The sequence below is a fragment of the Malus sylvestris genome, chromosome 12, assembly GCF_916048215.2.
Source record: "Malus sylvestris chromosome 12, drMalSylv7.2, whole genome shotgun sequence".
In the NCBI taxonomy this organism is placed as follows: Eukaryota; Viridiplantae; Streptophyta; class Magnoliopsida; order Rosales; family Rosaceae; genus Malus; species Malus sylvestris.
The window spans coordinates 28,703,323-28,726,496 of record NC_062271.1 but is presented as its reverse complement, the minus strand read 5'-3'; the positions used below and the strand labels follow the sequence as shown (position 1 = coordinate 28,726,496).

The following is a 23,174-nucleotide window of genomic DNA, read 5'->3' as shown; positions in this document are numbered from 1 at the left end:
AATTTAATAATATTTCTTTTTATTTGAATTGACATTTGTTTTTTAACACTTTCAAGTTTTACATTGAGCATTAAAAAATAGATGTCAATTTAAATAAACTTTTCTAAAAACAAACGTTTGAGTGGGACTAAGATCCCAACCTAATTTGACTCTCAAAAGCAAACACTTTGACGTCACACGATGCCCACGCCCTTGAAAATCCGGGTTCTCGTCGAAATTTTTTGTGAAAATTTCGAAAATTTGTGAATCGTATTTGTTTATCGTAAATCGTGAATTTATTTTAAATATTTTTATTTAAAATTAAAAATAAATAATACTTGATAAAAATTGACTTATACGATAAACAAACACAATTCACGAATTATAAGAATTCTTACCAAGAAGATCCGGGGAGGATCTTGATGGCGATAAAACAATTTAGTTCCTTCAGTCGTACTTTTCAAAACCCCAGCCAAACAACCACGCCCTCCATTTTAAATTAATTATAAAAAAAAACCCCACAAATCCCAGAAATAATACGTTTCTCTTTCTCTGACAAAAAAAAAGAGACACCGCAAGCGTAGGCTTCTGAGAGAGAAAACAGAGAAAAAATGGCTATGGCTCGGGCGAGCTCGGGGCTCCAGTACCCCGAGCGGTTTTACGCGGCGGCCTCCTACGCCGGCTTCGACGGATCTCCTCGCTCCACCTCCAAAGCCGTTCGCGCCAAGTTCAGCTCCGAGTCCGCACTCATACTCTACGCCTTGTACCAGCAGGTACATCCCTCCACTGCCTCCTCCGATCCCCATTCCTCTCACATTTCTGAAAATTCGATCTCAATTTTATCTTCCTTGATTCCCGATCGCATTGCTCGTACAAATGCGAATTGCGCGGTTAATCTGATTTTTCACTCTGCCGCAACATTTTGCGTTTTGGAATTTTACTGATTGGCAATCCCCTTTCTGATCATTTTTGCTCGGATTTTGTTGCATGGAGTGCTTTATTTGCGTTTTGATGTGGTTTTGATTGGTGATGTGGATTTTGATTGTTCAGTGGAGTGCTTGAATTTTGCGTTGATTCGTTCGTGTTTATTTTCTGCAATGATGATATGTGATATACGTAGATCTGGTTTATCGAAATCCAGATTTGTATATTTTGGATGTTGATCTAATACTTGGATTGAATTCTCTTTATCTATGCAATTGTGTATGTATCTATTGTGTAATTATGGATGCATGTATGTGAATTATGTCAATGTAATGTGTGTCAATGTACGCATTTGAGTGGTTTTGCATTGCAATTGCAGGCTACCGTAGGGCCTTGTAACATACCGGAACCTAGCGCTTGGAATGCTGTTGAGAAAAGCAAATGGAGCAGGTACACTGCTAGTTACTGCTTCCTTATTTTCATTTTAAGATGGCATACTTGTGTCCGGAGGTTTCTATGAGATTTGCACTAGACACAAATTGCATGTGTCATGATTCTAGTTCGATTAGAAATCATTGATTTGGTACTCAGTAGTTGCTGTTTAGAATCTTGAACTTACCAGTGAATAGCATGTTCTGGTCCACAAGTAAGGAACCGTGGAGGGAGGGGGATTGGGTGTATTGGTATAAAAATATTAGATATAGAACCCGCAAGTTATCTGTGGCATTTTGGGCCTATTACTGCTAGATTTGAGAGAATATGCATAAGCTAATTATGACCGATAGGAGTAGTTTCACTGAAATGAAACCAGCTTTGAAAATACTGGCTGAATCTCTCTCTCCCCATTGTTGCATTTCATTTAGTTATTTTCTCTAGGAACCTCTGCTTTGGTATAATCCTATACAAGTCTTTGGGTAATAGAGTGTGCAATTGTGTTGACCTCAGCTGCACATTGTATTTTATATCTGCAATGTCATGCATTTATTCCCACTGTTGAGTTTTTTTTTAATGGTGTTTCACATAAACAATTTCCAGCTGGAAGAAGATTTCGGACATGGCTTCCACTGAAGCAATGCGTCTTTTTGTGAAAATATTAGAGGTATGTGCAATAAGATTTTCTGGTCCATGTTTTTGCCTTTTAACGAAAAGCTTCACCAATAAATCTTGATTTGCATTATTTTTGAGTAGGAGGAAGATCCAGGTTGGTATTCAAGAGCATCAAACTTTGTTTCAGAGGCTGTGGTAGATGTACAAATGAACGTGAGTATGGAAATTATTTCTATGATATTCTATTTTCTTCTTCGTCCATTGCCAACTGATCATAAACTAAAAGAACTTGCTTAATCTGCAAATCTTTTAGAGACTTAAGGGGTTCGTCAGTCCTTTGTACTTAGTGTTTCTCTCTGTGTTTTATTGTTTTTGGTTGGTTATAGCAATATTCAAGTATTCAGCCAGTTGTTGAGAATGGTAACTCTTTTCCCGAGACCAAGACAATCTCCACTGAAAACGGGAGCGTAGTGGAAGCTCAGGATAAAGATGTTGTCTCCGAAGGCTTTGGATCAGTTGTTGTCTATGATCAATGGATTGAACCTCCAATGTCTGGCCATCGTCCAAAATCCCGATATGAGGTATTTGGGTATCTGTATCTTCATTTTCTTCATCTTCTCTGCCTTCTTCTTTTTGAGCATAGTGTTCTCACCTTTTCAGCATGGAGCGGCGGTTATTCAAGACAAGATGTACATCTATGGTGGAAACCACAATGGTCGTTACCTAAATGATCTCCATGTAAGCAACATATTTGCATGTATACACCTATACAAATTTACAAATCATAAGTGATCTACATTGGATGGTTGGCCAATTCTTACTATGGTGTAATTGGGGGTTTTGTGTTATAGATACTTTTTCTTGTTCTTGCTAATTGGAAATACAGGTCTTGGACTTGAGGAGTTGGAGTTGGTCAAAGATTGACGCCAAATCTGTGGCTGAGTCAGCTGAGGCACCCTCACCAGTAACAGTAACCCCATGCGCGGGTCATTCGTTGGTTAGTATTGCCCCTCAGTTAATATTAGAGTCAAGGCTCTATTACAAACACATGAATATCCCTCTTTTTTTTATGACTTTTGCTGTAACGATTATGAATACCTACTTTAATGTGCTATCGTTTCTCTGTTTCTGTAGATACCTTGGGATAATAAACTTATTTCAATTGCTGGACATACAAAGAATCCTACTGATTCTATTCAGGGTAAGAACTAATAACTATTATCATGGTGCTCTTTCATTTTCTGCTGACATCAAACCTGAGGTGATATCTTGGTCTTTCTGCTTTAACCATTGCTTAATAGAACCTCTGTCTACATTCAATTAAAGCTTTTCAGGACTGGTCCATTTTTGTATTAAATGTGTGCTTTCAAAGTAGTAAGAAAAACTCCTTTCACGTTCGTGCAGCCTTATTATTTTGCCATATTTTCTTTACCTTGATTCAGTTACTGCTTTCTTACGCTTTTCCTCATGTATTGGCATGACAGTGAAGGCATTCGATCTACAAACTTGCTCATGGTCATTCTTAAAGACTTATGGGAAACCACCGGTATTTATTTATTTGCTCTACTGTTTCGTATTTGTGAAAATCTGTGTGTTAGCACAAGGGTGGGGTTTGAATTTTGGGAACCATGGTCCTTTCCCATTCATGTTTTACAGGCATCACGTGGAGGTCAATCCGTGTCTCTTGTTGGAGGCAGCTTTGTGATTTTCGGGGGACAAGATGCAAAGAGATCTCTCTTGAATGACCTGCATATTCTTGACCTAGAAACAATGACGTGGGATGAGATTGATGCTGTGTAAGATTTTTCTTGAAACTTCAGAAGCACTAGTAACATTTTGTTTTCTCTTTTGATGGTAGTACTCACATAATTGGCAAATTTTGTTAAAAGGATGTATACTGCGGTATGTGAAAAAGTCATTTTTCTGCATTAATGATAATGACAAATGTTGGCACATATTTCTATAAGGGTTTGGAATGGGCTAGACTAGAAAATATATGTTCAAGACATGCATGTTCTTTGATCAACTTGTGATGTTAAATTGTTAATATATTTCAATCTTTCACAGAGGGGTGCCTCCTTCTCCGAGGTCTGATCATACTGCTGCTGTCCATGCTGACCGCTATCTTCTTATATTTGGTGGTGGTTCTCATGCCACTTGTTACAATGATCTCCATGTCCTTGATTTGCAAAGTGTAAGACAAGTTGTCTATTCTGAAATTTCTTTACATGTTTAATAAAACTATCACTCACGTCTTTCATCTATTTGGACCGTATAGATGGAGTGGTCAAGACCCACACAACAAGGTGAAATACCAACTCCACGGGCTGGACATGCAGGTGTAACTGTTGGAGAGAATTGGTTCATAGTTGGTGGTGGGGACAACAAGAGTGGTATGTATGCTATAATTTTGAGTCTGGTTGGTTTTGAAATTCATAAAACTTCTGGTTGATCTACTTTTTAACTGGACTCCACTTTACTCTATGCAGTTAGGTATTTATCTCTTCAATTTTTATCTTTGCAGGTGCTTCAGAAACTGTTGTCCTAAATATGTCCACACTTGTTTGGTCTGTTGTAACTACCGTTGAAGGGCGCATTCCTGTTGCTAGTGAGGTATTCTATTCTTGGGAACTCTGTATAGCTAACCTAGCTTGAGGCTTTGAGCTACATGAGCGATTGGTACCATGTAAAAAGTTGAGGTTATTCACTGCCAGCAATAATTAGTGGAACAACGATCTCATTGTCTCCTTTTTCAGGGACTAAGTTTGGCCATAGGTTCATATAATGGTGAAGACGTTCTTGTATCATTTGGAGGATACAATGGGTGCTACAACAATGAGGTGAGGGTCAGCCTTCATACTTTTGTAGCAAGCACTGCATCTGTTCTATTGTCATGTTACATTTGTTTCTTCCTGTTAGGTTAACGTTCTTAAACCAAGCCACAAGTCAACCTTGCAATCGAAGATGATGGAAACTCCTGTTCCGGACAGTGTTTCTGCTGTGCTTAATCAAAGTGCTACCAGAGATGTAGAGTCTGAAACAGGGCAAGAAGGAAAAATTAGGGAAATTGTTATGGACAACGTTGATGCGGATCCCATGGTACGTATTATTAAAAATCATGTAGAGTTTTGACCAGAATGTTGAGTCTTACGTATTATTTTACTCAAATCTGGACTCTTATGCAGAAATCAAGAGGCAAGGTTACCAATGAACATCTTATAGCAACTCTCAAAGCAGAGAAAGAAGAATTAGAGTCATCACTCAGTAAGGAGAAAGTGCAAACGCTCCAATTAAAGGAAGATTTAGCAGAATTAGAGACTCGTAACACTGACCTGTACAAGGTGCTTTATCTTCACAGAGAAATTATGATTGTGCATTTTCAGGGGCACTCGTAATTCTTGTCCAATTCTCCCCACCTTTGAGCTTAGATGGAGATTTTTTTTATTGTCCACTGCTGGTTGTGATTGTCCAATTTCTCGAGGGCACACATAATTCTTGTATATCTTTCTTCTTTGGAATTGCCATTGATTTTCTCATACTGTTTTTGTAGGAGCTTCAATCAGTACGTGGTCAACTTGGATCTGAGCAGTCCAGATGTTTCAAACTCGAGGTATGTTTTTATGTTTTAACTGAGTTTACCTTCTGGCTCGCAAATGTGGACAACAATCACTTGATTCTTTTGGTTCACCATGATGTTTGCGCCGCCAAACAAGATTTGCTGCACTTCTGGTTCAAATTTTCTGCTAATTACTCTTTGAACCTGCAGGTTGAACTTGCAGAACTACGACAGAAGCTCCAAACAATGGAGACATTGCAGAAAGAACTCGAACTCCTCCAGCGACAAAAGGCTGCATCAGAACAAGCAGCGTTAAATGCTAAAAGGCAGGGCTCAGGTGGCGTCTGGGGCTGGCTCGCGGGAACCCCTGCTAATGAAAAAGCTGATGACGCCTAAGTAGATTTCGAAACCAATTGGAAATAGGGTTTGTTACTCGTTAGATTCAGTTCTCATTATTGACTTCTCTTTTAGTACCATTCGACGTATTTTTGATTTACTCAACCTAAAGTTCTTTCCTGGGATAGAAGAAATAAGATACGAGGTTGTTATCGGCGAGAGAGGGACGGATCCGGGAACCCCCTTCGGGGGTTTTGCATGAATACATACATGTACTGCAATTTCAGTTATGTAGGTTCACGCATGTGAGTGCTTATTCTTTTGGGTCACAATTTTTTTGTTGGAGTCTGTATTCAAAGTGAATATATATTAAGTGGAAGTGTAGTTCTCATTTGTTATAATTTGTATACAAAACCAAACGTATTGCCGTTTTAAGATCTATACAGCTGATTCCACTTAATGAGATAAAGTTTTGTTGTCGTCATCGTTTGATGAAAATATATTTGAGCGACCTTCTAATCTTTCTTCCCTTGATGCTTTTGAGTTACTTTCTGCTCATTGTAATTATTCTACAATACTTCATTAAAAGCACAGCCATTAAGTTGGATCTAAGGGTTTTAAGTGGCGGAGTATTTCTGTGCTCCGAAGTATTGTAGATGTTATTTGTTTCTTTGCAGGTCACATATTAATGGTGGTTAGAGGTTAACTCAATTGAAAAGAATTAACAAATTCAATTTTCTATTGTTTTTATTTTGAAATATTGAATTAAGAGCATCTCTACATTCAACTCTATGCTGTAGCGTTACTTATCCACTCATGTTTCTCGCAAATTTTTTATTATTGCTTCCTTAAGTTACATAGAAAAATAACCAGACTTTGGAAAACAAATTTAATAAACAAAAACTTTGTATTCTCAAAAAAATTTCTTACAGATGTGACTTAGCCTAGGTTTTTATTTTGAACAAACGATATTATCTAAACTAAGGAAAAGATGTAGGCTTAGTCTCATAAAGGACTAGCAATAACGTGGTTCAAATTTAGTACTAAGTGGCTAGTTAATTAGACAATACTTTTATTATTTTGCATTTTAAAAGTTCAAATATCTTTCTCCGATAGAAATGGGCTGAAACTGAAATTAAATTCACTCTGGATTTTTATGTCCCCAGTTCGGGAATCGAAAAATCTAGATTGTTCAAGAGAAATAGAAAGAGATTCGAACAGTTCAATTTTTGAGTTTTTGTAAAGTGGACGGTTGAAATAGGAACCATATAATTAGGATTGAGTGGTTCAAATCTCTCGGTTTGCAGACTCCGGACAATCTAGAGTAGATTTAATTTCTGAAACTAGTGAAAATTGGTTAAGCAAAAACAAAAAAGAAACATTATTTTATTGACGTGGCAGCATCCTAATGGCTATACGTTGCACTGTTGTTGTATTGTATAATATTCCCCTTCTCCTTCCCCGAGAGTAGAGTGAGCCGAAGTATTATTTCATTTCTCGAAAGTCGAAACCCAGAAAAAATCACAAATTTCCCCCCAAATTTTCTTATCATCCAAACACCCTCTCCTTCCCCCTCTCTCTGGGGTTTTATTTGCATCCCTCATATCCCACACTTTCTCGCGCTTTCCTGGAAAAATTTTCACTTTCAAATCTTCAGCATGAGGCAATAGAAAGGTATGCCGCCTCATTGGGACCCGCCAACTCCGTTCGACTAGAGCTTCCAAAGGATTTCAATCGCCGCCGGTTCGGAGAAGGGGATATCTGTGATGAACAGCGATTTCGGATTGGACGGGAAATCGGATGCCACTGGAGAGGCCGAGGAAGCTAGAGCTAGGGTTTCCGAAGGCGGCGTCGGTGAAGATGGAGCTAGGGTTTCGCCAATGGAGCTCGATTCGGGGAGTGAGACTGGCGGAAGATCTGAGGAGGATAGGGCTAGGGTTAGTACGGAGAGTGAAGTTGGAAACGTAGATAAAGTGATGGAATCGAAGGGTTCTGGAATTCAGGTCGACAGAACTAGGGTGGAGGTTTCATTCAACGATGATGAAGATGATGTTTTCGACATTTCGCGGGTCGAAATTGATGACGATTCGGATAAATTTGAGGCTCACAGTGGTGAGCACCCGTCTTTGTTATCTGAGTTTGATGAGTTCGTGGCTAATGAGAAGAGTGGGATGGCGCTCGGAACCACGAGGGCGCTCAGCTACGGGTTCGAAGTGGGTGATATGGTGTGGGGGAAGGTAAAATCTCATCCGTGGTGGCCGGGGCACATATTTAACGAGGCGTTAGCAACGTCTCAGGTGCGGCGGACACGGAGGGAAGGTTATGTTTTGGTTGCCTTCTTTGGTGATAATAGTTACGGGTGGTTCGACCCGGCTGAACTCATACCATTTGATCCCCATTATGCTGAGAAATCTCGGCAGACAAGTCACAGGGGTTTTCTGAAGGCTGTGGAGGAGGCTGTTGATGAGGCGAATCGTAGGTGTGGAGTTGGTCTGGCTTGTAAATGTAGGAATGCCTATAATTTTCGGAGCACAAGTGTGCAAGGGTACTTTGTTGTTGATGTGCCGGATTATGAGCCAGGAGCAGTGTATTCGGAGAATCAGATTAGGAAGGCGAGGGATAGTTTTAAGCCGATTGAGATCCTGTCTTTTGTAAAGCAGTTGGCTTTGTCACCACTCGGTGATGATCAGAAGAGCCTCAGCTTTAATAAGAGCAAGGCTACTGCTTTTTCGTTTCGCAAGTCTGTTTTTGAAGAGTATGATGAGACGTACGCTCAGGCATTTGGTGCGCATCCAGGACGCCCTTCTCGTACTCTAGCCCCAGCTCCAACACGAGGTATATTAATAGTTCTCCTCATCATTGGTAATAATGTTATTATTTTTGGACCTTCGTGTTGTAACTTGTGTCTGTGCTAGTCCAAGGAATGCCTGAGTAGGGTGCGACCACATTGTAGCCAAAACTTTCAATAAATAGGTTTAGTAATTTGGATTGTAGATGTTGAACTCAAAATTATCAGTTACCTTAATCTCCATTTGTATTTGTAGCTGTAGCTTTTAATGCATATATTTGTTGGTTTAAGTGGATAATGAAATGCTTAATCAGTTTATGGTGATGTGTTGTGATACGTTCTTCACAGGAAGTGCCGTTGTAGTGGTATTTAAGTGAAGTATGGGGCCTGCCTAAACCCGAACTATTTGTTTTGTTGATTGGTATTTGTGGGATGATTTATCTTAAACCTTGAATTGGTTTGACCTTTAACATTGTGCAAATATGGAAACAAATTTTTGCCTGAATTTACATTACCATTTGCACTAGTGTATCATTGAGTAGTGAAATTTACAAGTTCGCTGAAACTTTTGCCCATTTTTTTAGTTTAGTTTGTGCAAAAGCAAAATTAGATGATTCCTATTTGTAATGCAAGTTGAATTCATTGAACATGCTTTTCTAATTGGATTGTTTCCTTAACCAGCTGCTTTGAGTGGTCCCTTGGTGATTGCTGAAGTTCTGGGTGGGCGGAAGACTGCCACAAAACCGATGAAAGTCAAGGACCATTCAAAGAGAGACAAATACCTATTTAAGCGGAGAGATGAACCTGGGAACTCAAAAATCCACCAAACTAGCCAGGGCCAAGCTAGTTCCTCAGCCCCATCTGCTGTCTTGGAGGGACCAATAGCGTTAGCAGATGATAATTATATGTTACAAAAGAGGGTTCCAGATGTATCTGGAAAAGAAGCTGTAATCATTGATCAGGCACCAAATAGCTCTCTCACCACCCGAGATGTTACTGTTGATGCAAAGCCATCTCTTGCAAAGGGAAGGGGGGATCTGCAGGAAGTAAAAGAGGGAGATGGTGATGTAGGTCCTACAACTACAGGATATGTTGATTTATTGGGGGAGGGGACCAAGCAACGTACAGTAGATGGTACATCACAACCGTTAAAGCAGGAAGGTGAGGGTGTGTTTGAGGTTAAATACGAAGAGAGTGAAAAATTGTCTGGATCATTTGAAAATCTTCAACAACCTTCGAATTCTTTGAAAAAAGAGGAAGGAGGCTATGAACGTGGTGTTGGAGATCCTTTGCCAATTGAGGCAAAGAGTTTAGGTGGGAAGAAAGCTGCTGGTGGAGTGAAAAAACTGAAGGTTCTTAAACGGCCTGCAGAGGACTTGGACACCAAGGACTCTATGATGGGGGATAAAAAGAAGAAGAAAAAGAAGAAACAGTTAAGTGCAGAAGCAAGCGTTAGAAATCAGCAGAAGCCTTTGACTTCTGGAAAGGTACTGCCCTCAGGGAGTAAAGAAGCAGGAAATGCCAACCATGTAGGTTTGGCTCCAAGAGAGGATACCCCAGTTGAACATAAGAAAGATGTCACTTCCAGTAGTAACTTGTCTGAATCTGTTGGAAAATTGCCAATTCATGTCTTGGAAAATGTGCAGCTTGAACTATCACAACTGGTAAGTGATTTGAAGGCCCTTGCCCTTGATCCTTTTCACGGTATTGAGACAAACAGCCCTACAATTGTTCGGCAGTTCTTTCTGCACTTCCGGTCCCTTGTCTACCAGAAAAGTTTGGTTCTGTCACCACCCTCAGAGACTGAACCTGTTGAAGGCCGCTCCTCTAAATCTTCATCTGGTGTCAAAGCCTCTGATATATCTCCTACTGAGCAAGTTAGAGATTTATCGTCCTCAAAGCCAGCAAAACCCATGTTCAGATCCGATGATCCTACCATTGCTGGGCGGAAACGTGCTCCATCTGACCGTCAAGGAGATATTGCAGCTAAGAGGAACAAGAAAATTACTGATATAAGAACATTGGCTGCAGAAAAAAAGGCCATTCAGAGACCTCCTATAGACTCCAAGCGTGTAGAGGCAAAGGAATCAGCAACACCGGTTATGCGGAAGTCACTCAAGCCAGGTTTTGCAAAGAAAGCGGACCTTGCATCAAAGGCAGTTGAGCCCACAATGCTGGTGTTGAAGTTCCCTCCCAAAATCTCTCTCCCATCACCTGCAGAACTGAAGGCAAAGTTTGCTCGATTTGGGCCTATGGATCAGTCTGGTCTCCGTGTCTTTTGGAAGTCCTCGACATGCCGGGTTGTCTTTCTGTACAAATCTGATGCACATGCAGCATTTAAGTTTGCTACCGCAAACAGCTCCCTTTTCGGCAACTTCAGTGTGAGGTGTCAAATTCGAGAAGTGGGCGGTCCTGAAGTTCCAGAGTTCGACAAGGGTGACAATCCCAGGGACACCCCACGGGCTAAGGATCCATTGGTTGGGCAATCACCAGCATTGGCATCGGCACTCAGACAGCAGCAGCGGCAGGCTCAACAGAGTGCAGTGCAGCTGAAGTCGATTCTGAAGAAGTCGTCGGGCGAGGAGTCGGCAGGAGGGCAGGTAACCGGTGGGAATGGAAATAGTAAAGGGACTGCACGTGTAAAATTCATGTTGGGTAGGGAAGAAACTAGTAGGACTACTACTTCTGATCAATTCATGATGCCTGGTAATAGAAATAACAACTTCAACAAGAACAACAACAGCGCTAGTTTTGCGGACGTCGACGGTGCACCGTCTTCTACTTCTTCCATTGCTATGGATTTTAATACCTCTAGGAACTTTCAAAAGGTCAATCCTCCTCCAACTTTTTCATCACCATTGCCTCCTCTCCTCCCAAATCCTCCTGGTCCACCTCCGCAATATGCAAACCCCCCACCTCATAGTAATTTTCCGCAGCATTCCGAAATGGCACCACCCAGAAATACTAGTCACAATCTTAACGCACCACCCACCGCATTTCCAAGCACACCCACCAGCACCGTCGATATTTCGCAGCAGATGCTTAGCTTGTTGATAAGTTGCAGCGACGTTGTATCCAACGTGCAGGGCTTGCTTGGCTATTTGCCGTACCATCCTCTTTGACGAAGAAGCCTCAAAAAATTATTACGCTATAAGCCCGCAACAACGAGATTTGAACACAGCGTAAGGCTCGAAAGCTGTTAAGAGGGAGAGAAGCCAACGTTACAAAGCAAATTGTAGACTCAGCGTCAACTTTACATGTAGTTTTTGCAAGTTGAATACTCTATTGTACTGATGATATGATATTGATAGTGCCATCTTGTTTGCATTTTTTTGGTTAGGGTTGGTTTGCCTTTTGGTCCGTTGGCCAGAATACAGCATTCCGGCCAACGAAAAAGCTTTGTGTCCGAATGTCGTATTAGGCACCGGACACAAAAGGGGTTGGATGCTTTGTGTGTGTGCGAAAGTTTGTTCATGCGTATAATGATTTTGACAAATTGGTTGTGCGGTTTTGCAAAACGACTAGTCGACTTTATATCCAAGGAATTTTCTCTGCACTTTTTAGTGTCATAGAAGTGTATAGAACTTTACAAAAGACAACGAAAGGAGAAGAAAATTTCTTGAACTAAAGAAAGTGACTTGATTAAATATATGGTTACCAATTAAGCTATGCATTGTGGACTTGGGATTATTCCAAATAGCTCTACGGGTCGCAAATGATGCAGGTAATTGAGTAGGCAAATCTATTTTGATGAGTCGCATAGATAAAAAATAGCACTAGTGGTATAGTATAAGCAATTGAGTTTACAGATTTTGCCTACGTTGCCAAAGTAGACAATGTTGCCTACAATACCATGAGTAAGCAGATGAAGCTTTACGTATCTTTTTATGGTAAAATATTCTATGTAGAGGAAGATGACAAAATTAAAAGGTAAAATAAACGTTAAGATCAAAGAAAATAATAAAATTTAATTTTGCCTACTTGATTTGCCTAATCTACTAAAATGACAAACTTTTTTCACGAGGCAATTAAGTATGCAACAGATCACGTCTACCTCTACAGTACAGTTTTACGTATTTTGATTGCTTATATTATTAAATATGCAATATTAATAATTAATTAGAACATTACTAGTTTCTAATATCTTAGCATCCACCAAATTCTTTACTTTTGGTCATACCTCATCACCAACTTTTATAATGGACAAAAGGAGAAACTTGAAGAGGACACAGTGGATGCTATTATATAAAGAGATTCTTAGATGTTACATGTTGATCGATAAGGGTGATTTTTACGTGGTGTGCGTTATAGTTCACCGTTTGTTTTTTTTTTTGTACAAGTGATATAGGGGAAAGGAAATAAAACTCAAAACGCTCGATTGCGATAATGAGTACTCTTAACGAAACCTAGGTATTTGCATATCTTTCAATTAGGTTTTTTTTTTAATAATTTTTTTATCGTTTGATTGAATAAATGAAATAAAAAATAATTAAAAATAAGAATGCAAACAAGAAAAAGAAAGCTTAAAAATTATTTTTCCAAACAATTTGAATTACTTGGTGCTTATAAATTGAATGGTGTAAGTTGTAAAGTTGGAGATGTGGAGGAGGGTAGAATAATGAGAAAAGGACCAACATGACATTAGGCGTGTGCGGTGGAGGTGAAAGCTTATCCTAAAGGAATTGGATCCTCTCCTGAGCACAAGCTTAGGATCTTGCTGATCAATCAAAGTGAGCCGTTGGATTTTGATCAAACAGTTACAAACAGAGAGTCCCTTTAAAGTTACAATAATTGTAACCGTTTGATCAAAATCCAACAACTCACGTGAGTTGATCAGGAAGATCCTGAGCTTGTGTTCAGGAGAGGTTCCAATTCCTAACCTCAATACCATTTTTTTGGCTTTTTATAGGTCAGAATTGTATTCATGTTCCATTCAAATTGCAGCCGCCATATCATCAAAATATCCTTTGAATTTGGGTGACGATGATATATGACGATAGCATCGACCAAAGCGACGCCCACGTCCCCATTTACGTGTTTTCACTTTTAAGTTCAATGGGGAATTGGATCCCCTCTTGAGCAAATGGTGGGATCATCATGATCACATAACACGGGCGGTTGGATTTTGATTCAACAATTATAATTATTATAATTTTTAGAGGGACTCCCTATTTGTAGTCGTTGGATCAAAATTCAAAGGCCGGTGTTATGTGGTCATAAGGATTCCCACCATTTGCTCAGGAAGGGATCCAATTCCTTTCAATGGAATGACGTGTGCTTGTCTGGATATGATTTAAAATGATTGAAAGCGTTTTTGATGAAAATATTTTTTTAAACAATTCTTAGTAAAAATACAAGTAAATCTTGGAAAAGTACTTAAAGTGCTTCTTGGAAGAAGAACATAACTGGTGTTTCTTGTAGAAAGCACTTCAAGTACTTTTGGAACCCAAAATATTTTATCTAGAAACGTTTTCAGTCATTTTAAATGCACATTCAAACGAGCTCTTAGATTCTCTTCTTGTCAGATGGATTATTTCTTGTATTTGGTTTTTTTTTTTTTTTTTTTTTGATGAATTGAGGATTTATATAAAATGGATTTATCATTATATGATGTTCAATTTTAATAATATTATATCATGATTATCAGTGAAAAATGATTTCTATATTTAGAGCATTTTCAAATAAAACGTCAAATTTTAAATATCAAAATAACATTTGTTATTTATGTGGTAATTTGGCATTTTGTATAATTTTTTTGCCCACACGATATGTTAAGTTATAGAATCATTTAACAAGAGAGATCCCTATATATATATATATTTATTATTATTTTTTTTAAATAGCACGGCATAAAACAACTAGGTTGGAAATACATGTTTTTAATTTTTTGTCACGCTTCCTTGAAACCAAAGAAAGCAAGAAATCAACAAACCACGCGGCACGCGCACCGGAGAAACTCAAGATCCGCGTAAACAAATGTTCTAGGAAATACTAGAAGCCGAAATTAAAACGAATATTACAACGTTCTAAATTCCTTGACCCCTCACTCCCTTGCTCGTAGAAACTTCCTTTGCTCTTGTCTTTAACCTCTCTCCCTCCCTTTATAAATTCAACATTTCTATCCAGCGATCCACAATTTCCACTTCCCGAATTCCAGAAATTCAATTTTCTTCTTCCAATTTCCTACAGCTCTCAAGAAATTCAGTTCCATCCAACCATCGCCATGGATTGCAGGCCTCTGGAGGTAATCATCGACTCGGCCAATGGCCTCAAGGACGTCAACCTCTTCTCCAAGATGGACGTCTACGCCCTCGTTTCGGTCGCCGGCGACCCCCGCAACAGGAAGCAGAAGACCAAGACCCCCGTCGTCAAGGACGGCGGCACCAACCCCCAATGGAACAGCTACCCCATCAAGTTCACCGTCGACGAAGCCGCCCTCCTCCACAACCGCCTCACCCTCAACATCAAGCTCGTCTCCGAGCGCACTTTGGGAGACACCAAGATCGGCAAGGTCAAGATTCCGCTCAAGGAGCTGCTCGACAGCATGGGCGGCGGCGATGCTCAGAAGAAGCAGATCAAGCACGTCAGCTACAGCGTCCGATCGTCGAGCGGAAAGCCCAAGGGGACCATCAATTTCGGGTACAAATTTGGGGACAAGTTTTCGGTTCCAGAGCCCCACAAGAGATCCCATGAGCCCGTGATGGCTTACCCTGTCGGACACCCCGGGTCAAGCTCCGGGTACCCACCTACCCAAGCTTACCCATACCCGCCACCCGGTGCGTACCCACCACCGCCTCATCAGCAACCGAGTTACGGGTACGCGCCACCGCCACAGGCCGGGTACGGATACCCGCCTCAGCCCGGGTATGGGTACCCGCCGCAGCAAGTTGTGCGGCCGCAGAAGCCTAAGAGGGGAGGAGGAAACATGGCGCTGGGTGTAGGAGCTGGGTTGCTGGGTGGATTGTTGATTGGGGATATGATTAGTGATGTGGGTGAGATGGGTGCTTACGATGGCGGGTTCGGTGACTTTGGTGGAGGCTTTGATTTCTAGTAATTTTTTTTGTTGGTGTTTTAAATTTGTTTAATTTGTAATTATTTTAGTTTTTTTTTTCCTTGTAGTTTTTGGTTTTTGGTGCGAGTACATAAAATAATAATGTAAACGGAGGTTTTAGCGTTTAATGTCTGTGATGCTGAATAATCATCAATGGATTTTCTGCCTTAACAGTAATTTTTACTCTCGTTATCTCAACGGGTCTTAACATTTAATCTAATAACGATCTAAATCATTAACGAGCTCTTAACAGGTAACTTAATAATGACTCGATTCGTTAATAGATTGACCAAAAACCTATTGTTCTTGTTGAATTAACGAATCGTGCAAGAAATTATCAGACTTACTCATTTCCCTATTTATTCATCTTTGGACCAATTCTTTCTTTAATTCTTCTGCTGGTGAATGATTTTCACATTCAGCTGTATATATTTTTCTAGCCGTTAGATTGAATCAATCAAAGGATCAGTAACGATCAGGCATACAATTGCTTCGCCGGGGAGCAGGATTCGATGCAAGGCTATGGTGGCCTGCGTTCGATGCAGGCCAAGGCCGGTCTTCTCCGAAAGAAGTTCACATCTTTCGGAACGAAAGACCGGAGGACAGTCTGCCAATATACAGGTCTCTGTGATGCATGCGGTAGCAATCTGAGCAGAAAGATTAAAGACTTGTTTCTTGCGGAGCCGGGGATCAAGAAGCTGAGAATGTTATCTACATCTTTCTTTGGCTACGAACTACCGATGCAATGTACAATTTCAACAAAATAACCTCATACATGTAAAATTAACAGCAACGCACAAAGAAACCGAATTGGTTTCTATCAATTACAACGTAACTTAACCAACCACAACTTAAACTAAGTCACATGATGATGAACAATACAGAAGATTAGTAACCGCATATACAATCAGTCTATCTGTTAACCATTCAGTTACTCGTCAATCTATCTGTTAACCACCCGGTTTACTCGTCAGTCTATCTGTTAACCACCCAGTTTATTACGGAGTAGAGTGTAGCAGAACCAATTAACAAGGTAATGATGTAATCGGCAACGACTATCATCATGCCTTGCAGTTGTAAAATTGTCAATCCAACACAATAGTTCAAACAATTCATAAAACCTCCATCTTGGTTCCAAGCATATGCTATTTCAAGTTCCAAAACACAGTAATCTCAAACGCATATTCCTCAACTTACATAGAAACTGCAAAGGTGTTCCGACTCTACTGCTCTATTTCAGAGGTTGGACTGTTTCAAGAAGCTCAGTCCAACATAAGGTGTTAAGTCCGAAAGAGGAAACGAAGTTTCTCAACCATCAGAAAACCTATATAATTAAGGCAGAGACCATGCCTGACATGATTATAATGTGGTTGCTTCTTCAAAGAACTTGCACCCAAACCTACACACTTTTAGACACCCTAAATCTTATACTTGTACTCCTAAACCACATTCATACAACCTAAACATTCGATATGCTCTTTGTTTCCGGAGCTTATAGCATAAAACGAAAGTGGTCAGCGGATGAACTCAGTAGCAATGACAAACTAATTAAACTTGGATCAAAGAATACAAGATACAGCAAAAAAAAGGCAAACAAAACTGGTAAAAGTCAATTGATAATAACAACTACTGCAGCTCCTCGAAAAACAATTCCTCGGTGACAAATCGAACATGTTTCATCATCTAAAAATTTTACAAATACTTAACACAGGTAACAACTATTTGATAAGCGAAAAGGTAACAACTTTCTATCAGTGAATGAGTAACATACTCTGTCTTGGCGGTCGAAAGTCTAGCGCTTAATGTTAAGCATATCTTTAGCCTCGGTCTGCTCCTCCATCAATTCATCACTGGTGTACTTACTCAGCAGCTCCCTCTTCTTCTTCTCCAGCACCATCTTCTCAATCTCCTTATCATCCGGCAGCGGCACGTGCACCACAAACTCCCTCTCCTGCTCACTCCTCTCTTTCAATTCTCTCTCCCTCTGCCTCTCCTCCTCCACCACCTCCTCTTCCTCCTCAAACAAAACCTCCTTCACCTTTGCAGCCGACACCACCTCCCCGCTCTTCACCGCCCTCCTCGCCTCACGCCTTATCTCCTCCATCCTCTTCCACTCCGCCACCGCCTCCGCCCTCATCTTCTCCTCCGCCTCTACCTCAAGCTTCTCCAAAATCCCATCCTCATCGTCCCTATACCCATAATAACTAGCATCAATCCTCTTGTATATATCATACCTCGTCCTCCGCTTTCTCAGCTCCGGAGGCTTCTCGAAAAGCTCCCTGACTCCGGGAAGCTTCTTCGCCGCTCCAAAGTACCGATACCCGGGGCCGCGGCCGCTGGGGTTTGGAACATCGACAATATTGCCGTCGAGGTCGGTCATCTTAGGGGCGTTTTTGGCATAATTTGGGCCTCCGAGCTCCACAATCCGCCGTTCCCAATGGACCTTCTCTCGAATTAGCTTGTTGATCTCGTCGTTGAGGTCGCGGGTCCGGTGCTCCCCGAGGGCTTCGTTCTGGATCTCGGCAACTTTCCGGCCGATCTCCCCCATGATTTGCTGCCGCCATCTGGAGGCCTCGGCGAGATCGCGGCACTCGGAGGCGAGGTATGGGCGTCGCTCTTTTGGCTTCTTCTTCTCTTCGGCTTTGAGGGTAATGAATCGATTGAGCATCGACTGCGCTTTCTCTTCGTTACGAGCCATTGCGATTGATTTGCAGTAGAGATTGATTCAGGCGAGAAGCGTCGATGGAATTTGATTAAACCCTAAAAAATCCTAGTTGGAGATGGTTTTGGAGAATTGGGGATTTTTTGTTCAACCTGGAGAGTGAAATAGTGGCTGTTAGGGTGAAAATTTGTAAGTGTTGGACTTCTTTTTTTTTTTTTTTTTTTTTTTTTTTTTTTTACTATAACGAAAAGTGGAAAAATTATATTTTTACATTAAAAGTTAACATTGATACTATTCATTTTATCTTTTATTTTGTTTTTATCGTTAAAACTCAAAGTTTTCAAGTCATTTTCATTAGTTTTTTTTTGTTTTGGTTAAACGATAGATTTTGTTACATTAGATGTTAGATTAGTTATGGACGAAATTTGAACCTATGCCATCATGTAAGGGACTCAACACTTTTTCACCACTGTAAAAAATGGTCACTTGCATAATTGTTGGACATATTTGCCAAACGGGTAATGTTGGAGGCCCCATTCTATTTAAATTATATTGTATTAATTATATAACGTGATTGTTAATAATTGAATTAAGTGTTTTAACGTGCTAATTTCATATATAAATTATTATTGGTTTTTCAAAATTCTCATGTTGTGGTCAAAACTCTCTATGTTCAGAAAGAAAAAAACATTTTAAGAGTGTCAATAATAATTCATTTTCAAATATGTGACACATCATACAGTTTACAAATTTGTTCTACCTATTATCATCTTTTACCAAATTTATATAGGATATTTCCTAGTAAAAATTTGCTCCTCACTAAGACCATCTCCAACCCTGGGCTAAAAGCCAAATTACCCCCCAAATTACCCCCCCCAAACACTCTCCAACCCATGCTAAAATTTTAGGCTAAATGCTAAATGCTAAATGCCAAATGCTATTTCTGGGCCAAATACCCCCCAGCTTTCCCCCCGGGCTAAATGCGAAATGTTTATCGGAATTTAAATTTTTTTAGATTAAAATGTTCATAAAATTAATTTACAATAATCTACATATTTATTTTTAAAAAAAAATTGATTTAAGAAAGAAATTTAGGCTAATTTCATTCTTTAATAATTCCGGGCTAAAATTTTAGGGTAGAAGGGTTGGAGCAGAAAAAATGTTTCTGAGCTAAAAGCTAAATTTTCCGGGCTAAAAAATTTGGCTTTTAGCCCAAGGGTTGGAGATGGTCTAAGAGTGCAACTTTGAGTTGTGTCAACTCGAATCCATCGATGCGTAACTTGATTTTAAATATGAACATACGAGATAGAACAAACTAAAAATTTGCCCAAACCCAACCCTACCTCAACCCCATTATTTATTCAGTTAGATTTGGTTGATGGTTTGCCCATCCATGTCAAGTTTCAACCTAAATAGAATATAATCTCTACCGTGAATTGCTTATGCACATATTATCAATCTCATATATTATCTATCTCACATATTACCCTCAAAATTGAATACTTATATAATTCCCGACTCGTATAGGATTTAGATCCATGTAAGTGAGAATTTCCTAGTAAAAATAGGAAAATTATTCTAATAATATTTTTTTCATTAGGAAAGGAAAATCTCAAATAAATAACCCACGTAATAGAACTCCTATGAAATGGTTTAGTGGTTGTGGACGAATTTCATACTCCTATTTCACACTGTACGTCATGCGTTTGATTCTTGTAACTCGGTGAATTATATGATATTGACTAGAAAGAGGCTGAAATACTTATGTGAGTCTTCTTCGTCCTCAAAAAAATGAATTGTCGTAGTCAAACCATCAGCTGGTTCCTTTATAAAAAAAACAAAACAAAACCACGTAATAGTGGATGTCTGGGACGGTTTGAATATGAAACCCATTGATATACTTGATTAAATAATTAGTTGGTAGTTGATAGATCTCTCTTTATCGCTATGAAGCCTACAACATAGATAATGTCTTTTGCTAATTTAGCACGTAATTACAAACCCGTAATCAACAAACTACCCTTTATTTTTTGTCACTTCAACAAACTACCCTTTATTTTTTGTCACTTCGCTGTTTAATGGTAATTTTCTTGTTAATATTATAAAATATGTACAAAAAAATGATGTGATAGACATTCTCACTTTGAGAGATTTCCATTGAATTGCTAATAATTTCTAAACCAAATAGGCATAGGTGACCCAGTGAGGATAAATTTCAAGCCTGTATTTCACACCAGCACATTTTGAGTTCAATTTTTGACTTTCATGAATTACCGATGATGATCAGAAAAAAACTAAAATATCTCTATGAATCTTCACAACCCTCATAATAATTAACTGCCTTAGTAAAGATACCAGCTAGCCTCCTTAAAAACAAATAAAAAAATAAAAAAACAAGGGTTGTTGTCAAAACATTTTACGTGTCATAAACTGAGAAGGTAAAGCAAATATGTTCATAGCAAATTCGGAATTTAAAAACTATTTATTTTGCATGAGCTATAAATATTTTCTTGCACACTTCGAAGTCCAAAGCTTTACAGCAAAAATCTTCAATTGTCCTAAAATTTGTATAAAAATCCCAAATTTCCAACACTTGCCGGCCACCGTAATTTGATTAGGCCATGACCGCCGTCTCCTCCCCGCCTTTTCAATTCGTCCTTCTAGACTGGACTCCTGATTTACTCAACACACCCAACATGCCGCACCCGCAGCCTCAGTCACATCAGCCTCCCAATTCGGCCTCCGATTCCGAACCCGGCGACTCCCACTCTCTCTCCACCCAATACCCAAGCCCAGGCCCGAACCTGAACCCGAACCAAATCCCCAAGGTCCACCACCTGTCCTTCAACCAGGACCACGGCTGCTTCTCCGTCGCCACGGACTCCGGCTTCCGCGTCTACAACTGCGACCCCGTCCGCGAGCTCTTCCGCCGCGATTCCGGTCAGCGGGGCGTCGGAATGGTCCAAATGCTATTCCGCTACCAAATCCTCGCTCTAGTCGGAGGCGGTCCCGACCCGATTTACCCGCCCAACAAAGTCATGCTGTGGGACGACAACGAGTCGAGGTGCTACGCCGAGCTCGCTTTCCGATCGGAGGTCAGAGGCGTCAGGCTCCGCCGTGATCGAATCGTCGTCGTTTTGGAGCACAAAATCTTTCTCTACAGTATCACCGACTTAACGCTCGAGCATCAGATCGTGACCATCTCGAACCCCAAAGGACTCTGCGAGGTCTCGCAGGGTTCGGGTCACCAAGTGCTGGTGTGCCCGGGGCTCCAAAAGGGTCAAGTTCGGGTCGACCATTACGGGTCAAAGCGGACCAAGTTTATTGTCGCCCACGATTCTGCGCTCTCTTGCTTGGGGCTCACGCAGGACGGCCGGCTGCTCGCTACGGCCAGCAGTAAAGGGACTTTGATTCGGATTTTCAATGCTTTGGATGGTTCATTACTACAAGAGGTATTTAAATTTCAATTCTTTTTCTTAATGTTTTCAAATTAATGTGTTTTTGGGTGCTAATGTTCATGCCTATGAAGTTTATTCGAATCCAAATCGAATTACTGTCCTATGAAGTTTTGTCAAAGTTTGGTTTTTGGGAACAATTTGTCTCAGTAATGAGTCTGACATTCATGATTGATAGGATTTAGTTCATGCTTGATTAAGGGTTTTAGGCTCAAAATCGACATGGTAGCGGTTTCCTTGCAACCGAAGTTTGAGCGAAGCCCGAAAACCAAGCATGATTCGGGAACCAATTTGTCATAAATTTAGGTGTTATCTGTGGCATTAGCTGTGGTGCTGTGTGCTATATTTGAGAGCTTACTTGGTATCTTGTGTAGGTAAGGAGAGGAGCCGAGAGAGCGGAGATTTTCAGTCTTGCTTTCTCCTCTGGTGCACAATGGCTAGCCGCGTCAAGTGACAAGGGCACCGTCCATGTTTTCAGCGTTAAGGTTGATTCGGGATCCTTGGGGGGTGAGAGATCAAGCAGTTCATCAGAATCCAGTCACCCGAGTCCGTTGGGCATTTCATCTCTCTCTTTCATGAAAGGTAATATACTTTGCATAGTTTATACTGGATGGCTCTTCGGTTAACTTGCAGACGCTGTTACACGGAATATCCTATGCCTGCTGCATTGGTGTTAAGGAAAGTTACTTGGAATATCCTATGTCTGCTGCATTGGTGGCAAGGAAATTTGTTTCCAAATCCGCAGGCGTTTTAGATTAACGTAAATTTCTAAATGAATAACAGTTGCGGATTCTGATCTTGGTCTCTTTCGGTTTCATTCTAGGTTTATCTTTCTCCGGTGTGCTGCCAAAGTATTTCAGCTCAGAGTGGTCAGTAGCTAAATATCACTTGCCGGAAGGTCTGCGGTACACTGTTGCCTTTGGCCACCAGAAGAACACGGTGGTGATCCTTGGCATGGACGGAAGGTAAGCGATTTTGATATTGTTAGTTCTTTTCTTTCCCGCTTCTGAATATTACTCGTCTAATCCAGTTATCGGATTACCATTACAGCTTCTACCGATGCCAGTTTGACCCCGTAAACGGAGGGATGACTCAGATTGAATACCATAACTTTCTCAAGCCAGAAGAAACATCCTGAAGTAGTGCAAATATACAGTTGTGGTAATGACTCCTATTACGTTACGTCCTTTAGTCCCTTTACATACATTGCTTAGGGTTGAAATTAGTACATTGTAAATATCTGAGGAAATGAGGAATGTGCTAGAGATTGTTCAACATTTCAACATTGTAAATAAACTTGTCTCCAAATTTCTGCTTCGCAGCGTTCGGAATTAGTTCAATTTTGGCCTTACTGTACGTTTCTGTGAGATTTACAT

General features: G+C 40.3%; 5 protein-coding genes across 5 annotated transcripts; 4 read left to right on the top strand and 1 right to left on the bottom strand.

The window, feature by feature from the left end:
• Nucleotides 1–480: 480 nt before the first annotated feature.
• LOC126593948 (acyl-CoA-binding domain-containing protein 4-like) lies at nt 481–6,311 on the top strand. Its single transcript, XM_050260125.1, has 18 exons — nt 481–752; nt 1,283–1,353; nt 1,939–2,002; nt 2,092–2,163; nt 2,337–2,531; nt 2,611–2,688; nt 2,837–2,947; nt 3,085–3,151; nt 3,435–3,496; nt 3,607–3,746; nt 4,018–4,144; nt 4,229–4,343; nt 4,475–4,563; nt 4,707–4,790; nt 4,870–5,049; nt 5,136–5,291; nt 5,501–5,560; nt 5,717–6,311. Exons 1-18 carry the CDS (start codon nt 591–593, stop codon nt 5,900–5,902), a joined length of 2,019 nt encoding a protein of 672 aa, XP_050116082.1. The 5' UTR covers nt 481–590; the 3' UTR covers nt 5,903–6,311.
• A 989-nt stretch (nt 6,312–7,300) lies between these two features.
• Nucleotides 7,301–11,957, top strand: LOC126593285 (PWWP domain-containing protein 1-like). Its single transcript, XM_050259312.1, has 2 exons — nt 7,301–8,677; nt 9,312–11,957. The coding sequence occupies exons 1-2, from the start codon at nt 7,609–7,611 to the stop codon at nt 11,750–11,752; spliced, it is 3,510 nt and encodes a 1,169-aa protein (XP_050115269.1). The 5' UTR covers nt 7,301–7,608; the 3' UTR covers nt 11,753–11,957.
• Nucleotides 11,958–14,700: 2,743 nt separating this feature from the next.
• Nucleotides 14,701–15,809, top strand: LOC126592783 (protein SRC2-like). Its single transcript, XM_050258566.1, has one exon. The coding sequence runs from the start codon at nt 14,854–14,856 to the stop codon at nt 15,679–15,681; it is 828 nt and encodes a 275-aa protein (XP_050114523.1). The 5' UTR covers nt 14,701–14,853; the 3' UTR covers nt 15,682–15,809.
• Nucleotides 15,810–17,281: 1,472 nt separating this feature from the next.
• LOC126592782 (uncharacterized) lies at nt 17,282–18,518 on the bottom strand. Its single transcript, XM_050258564.1, has one exon. It carries the CDS (start codon nt 18,377–18,379, stop codon nt 17,474–17,476), a length of 906 nt encoding a protein of 301 aa, XP_050114521.1. The 5' UTR covers nt 18,380–18,518; the 3' UTR covers nt 17,282–17,473.
• A 2,322-nt stretch (nt 18,519–20,840) lies between these two features.
• Nucleotides 20,841–23,154, top strand: LOC126592781 (autophagy-related protein 18a-like). The gene is made up of 4 exons (XM_050258563.1): nt 20,841–21,795; nt 22,173–22,380; nt 22,622–22,763; nt 22,849–23,154. The coding sequence occupies exons 1-4, from the start codon at nt 20,965–20,967 to the stop codon at nt 22,934–22,936; spliced, it is 1,269 nt and encodes a 422-aa protein (XP_050114520.1). The 5' UTR covers nt 20,841–20,964; the 3' UTR covers nt 22,937–23,154.
• Nucleotides 23,155–23,174: the final 20 nt, after the last annotated feature.

What these genes read in the sequence shown, in the direction of transcription:
- LOC126593948 (XM_050260125.1), top strand. Translation starts at nt 591, where the DNA reads ATGGCTATGGCTCGGGCGAGCTCGGGGCTCCAGTACCCCGAGCGGTTT. An exon ending in ATGGGTGCTACAACAATGAG is followed by an intron (nt 4,791 to 4,869) that starts GTGAGGGTCAGC and finishes TCTTCCTGTTAG; the next exon opens with GTTAACGTTCTTAAACCAAG. An exon ending in GTAACACTGACCTGTACAAG is followed by an intron (nt 5,292 to 5,500) that starts GTGCTTTATCTT and finishes CTGTTTTTGTAG; the next exon opens with GAGCTTCAATCAGTACGTGG.
- LOC126592781 (XM_050258563.1), top strand. Translation starts at nt 20,965, where the DNA reads ATGACCGCCGTCTCCTCCCCGCCTTTTCAATTCGTCCTTCTAGACTGG. An exon ending in ATGGTTCATTACTACAAGAG is followed by an intron (nt 21,796 to 22,172) that starts GTATTTAAATTT and finishes TATCTTGTGTAG; the next exon opens with GTAAGGAGAGGAGCCGAGAG. An exon ending in ATCCTTGGCATGGACGGAAG is followed by an intron (nt 22,764 to 22,848) that starts GTAAGCGATTTT and finishes TTACCATTACAG; the next exon opens with CTTCTACCGATGCCAGTTTG.
- LOC126592782 (XM_050258564.1), bottom strand. Translation starts at nt 18,379, where the DNA reads ATGGCTCGTAACGAAGAGAAAGCGCAGTCGATGCTCAATCGATTCATT.
- LOC126593285 (XM_050259312.1), top strand. Translation starts at nt 7,609, where the DNA reads ATGAACAGCGATTTCGGATTGGACGGGAAATCGGATGCCACTGGAGAG. An exon ending in AGCCCCAGCTCCAACACGAG is followed by an intron (nt 8,678 to 9,311) that starts GTATATTAATAG and finishes TTCCTTAACCAG; the next exon opens with CTGCTTTGAGTGGTCCCTTG.
- LOC126592783 (XM_050258566.1), top strand. Translation starts at nt 14,854, where the DNA reads ATGGATTGCAGGCCTCTGGAGGTAATCATCGACTCGGCCAATGGCCTC.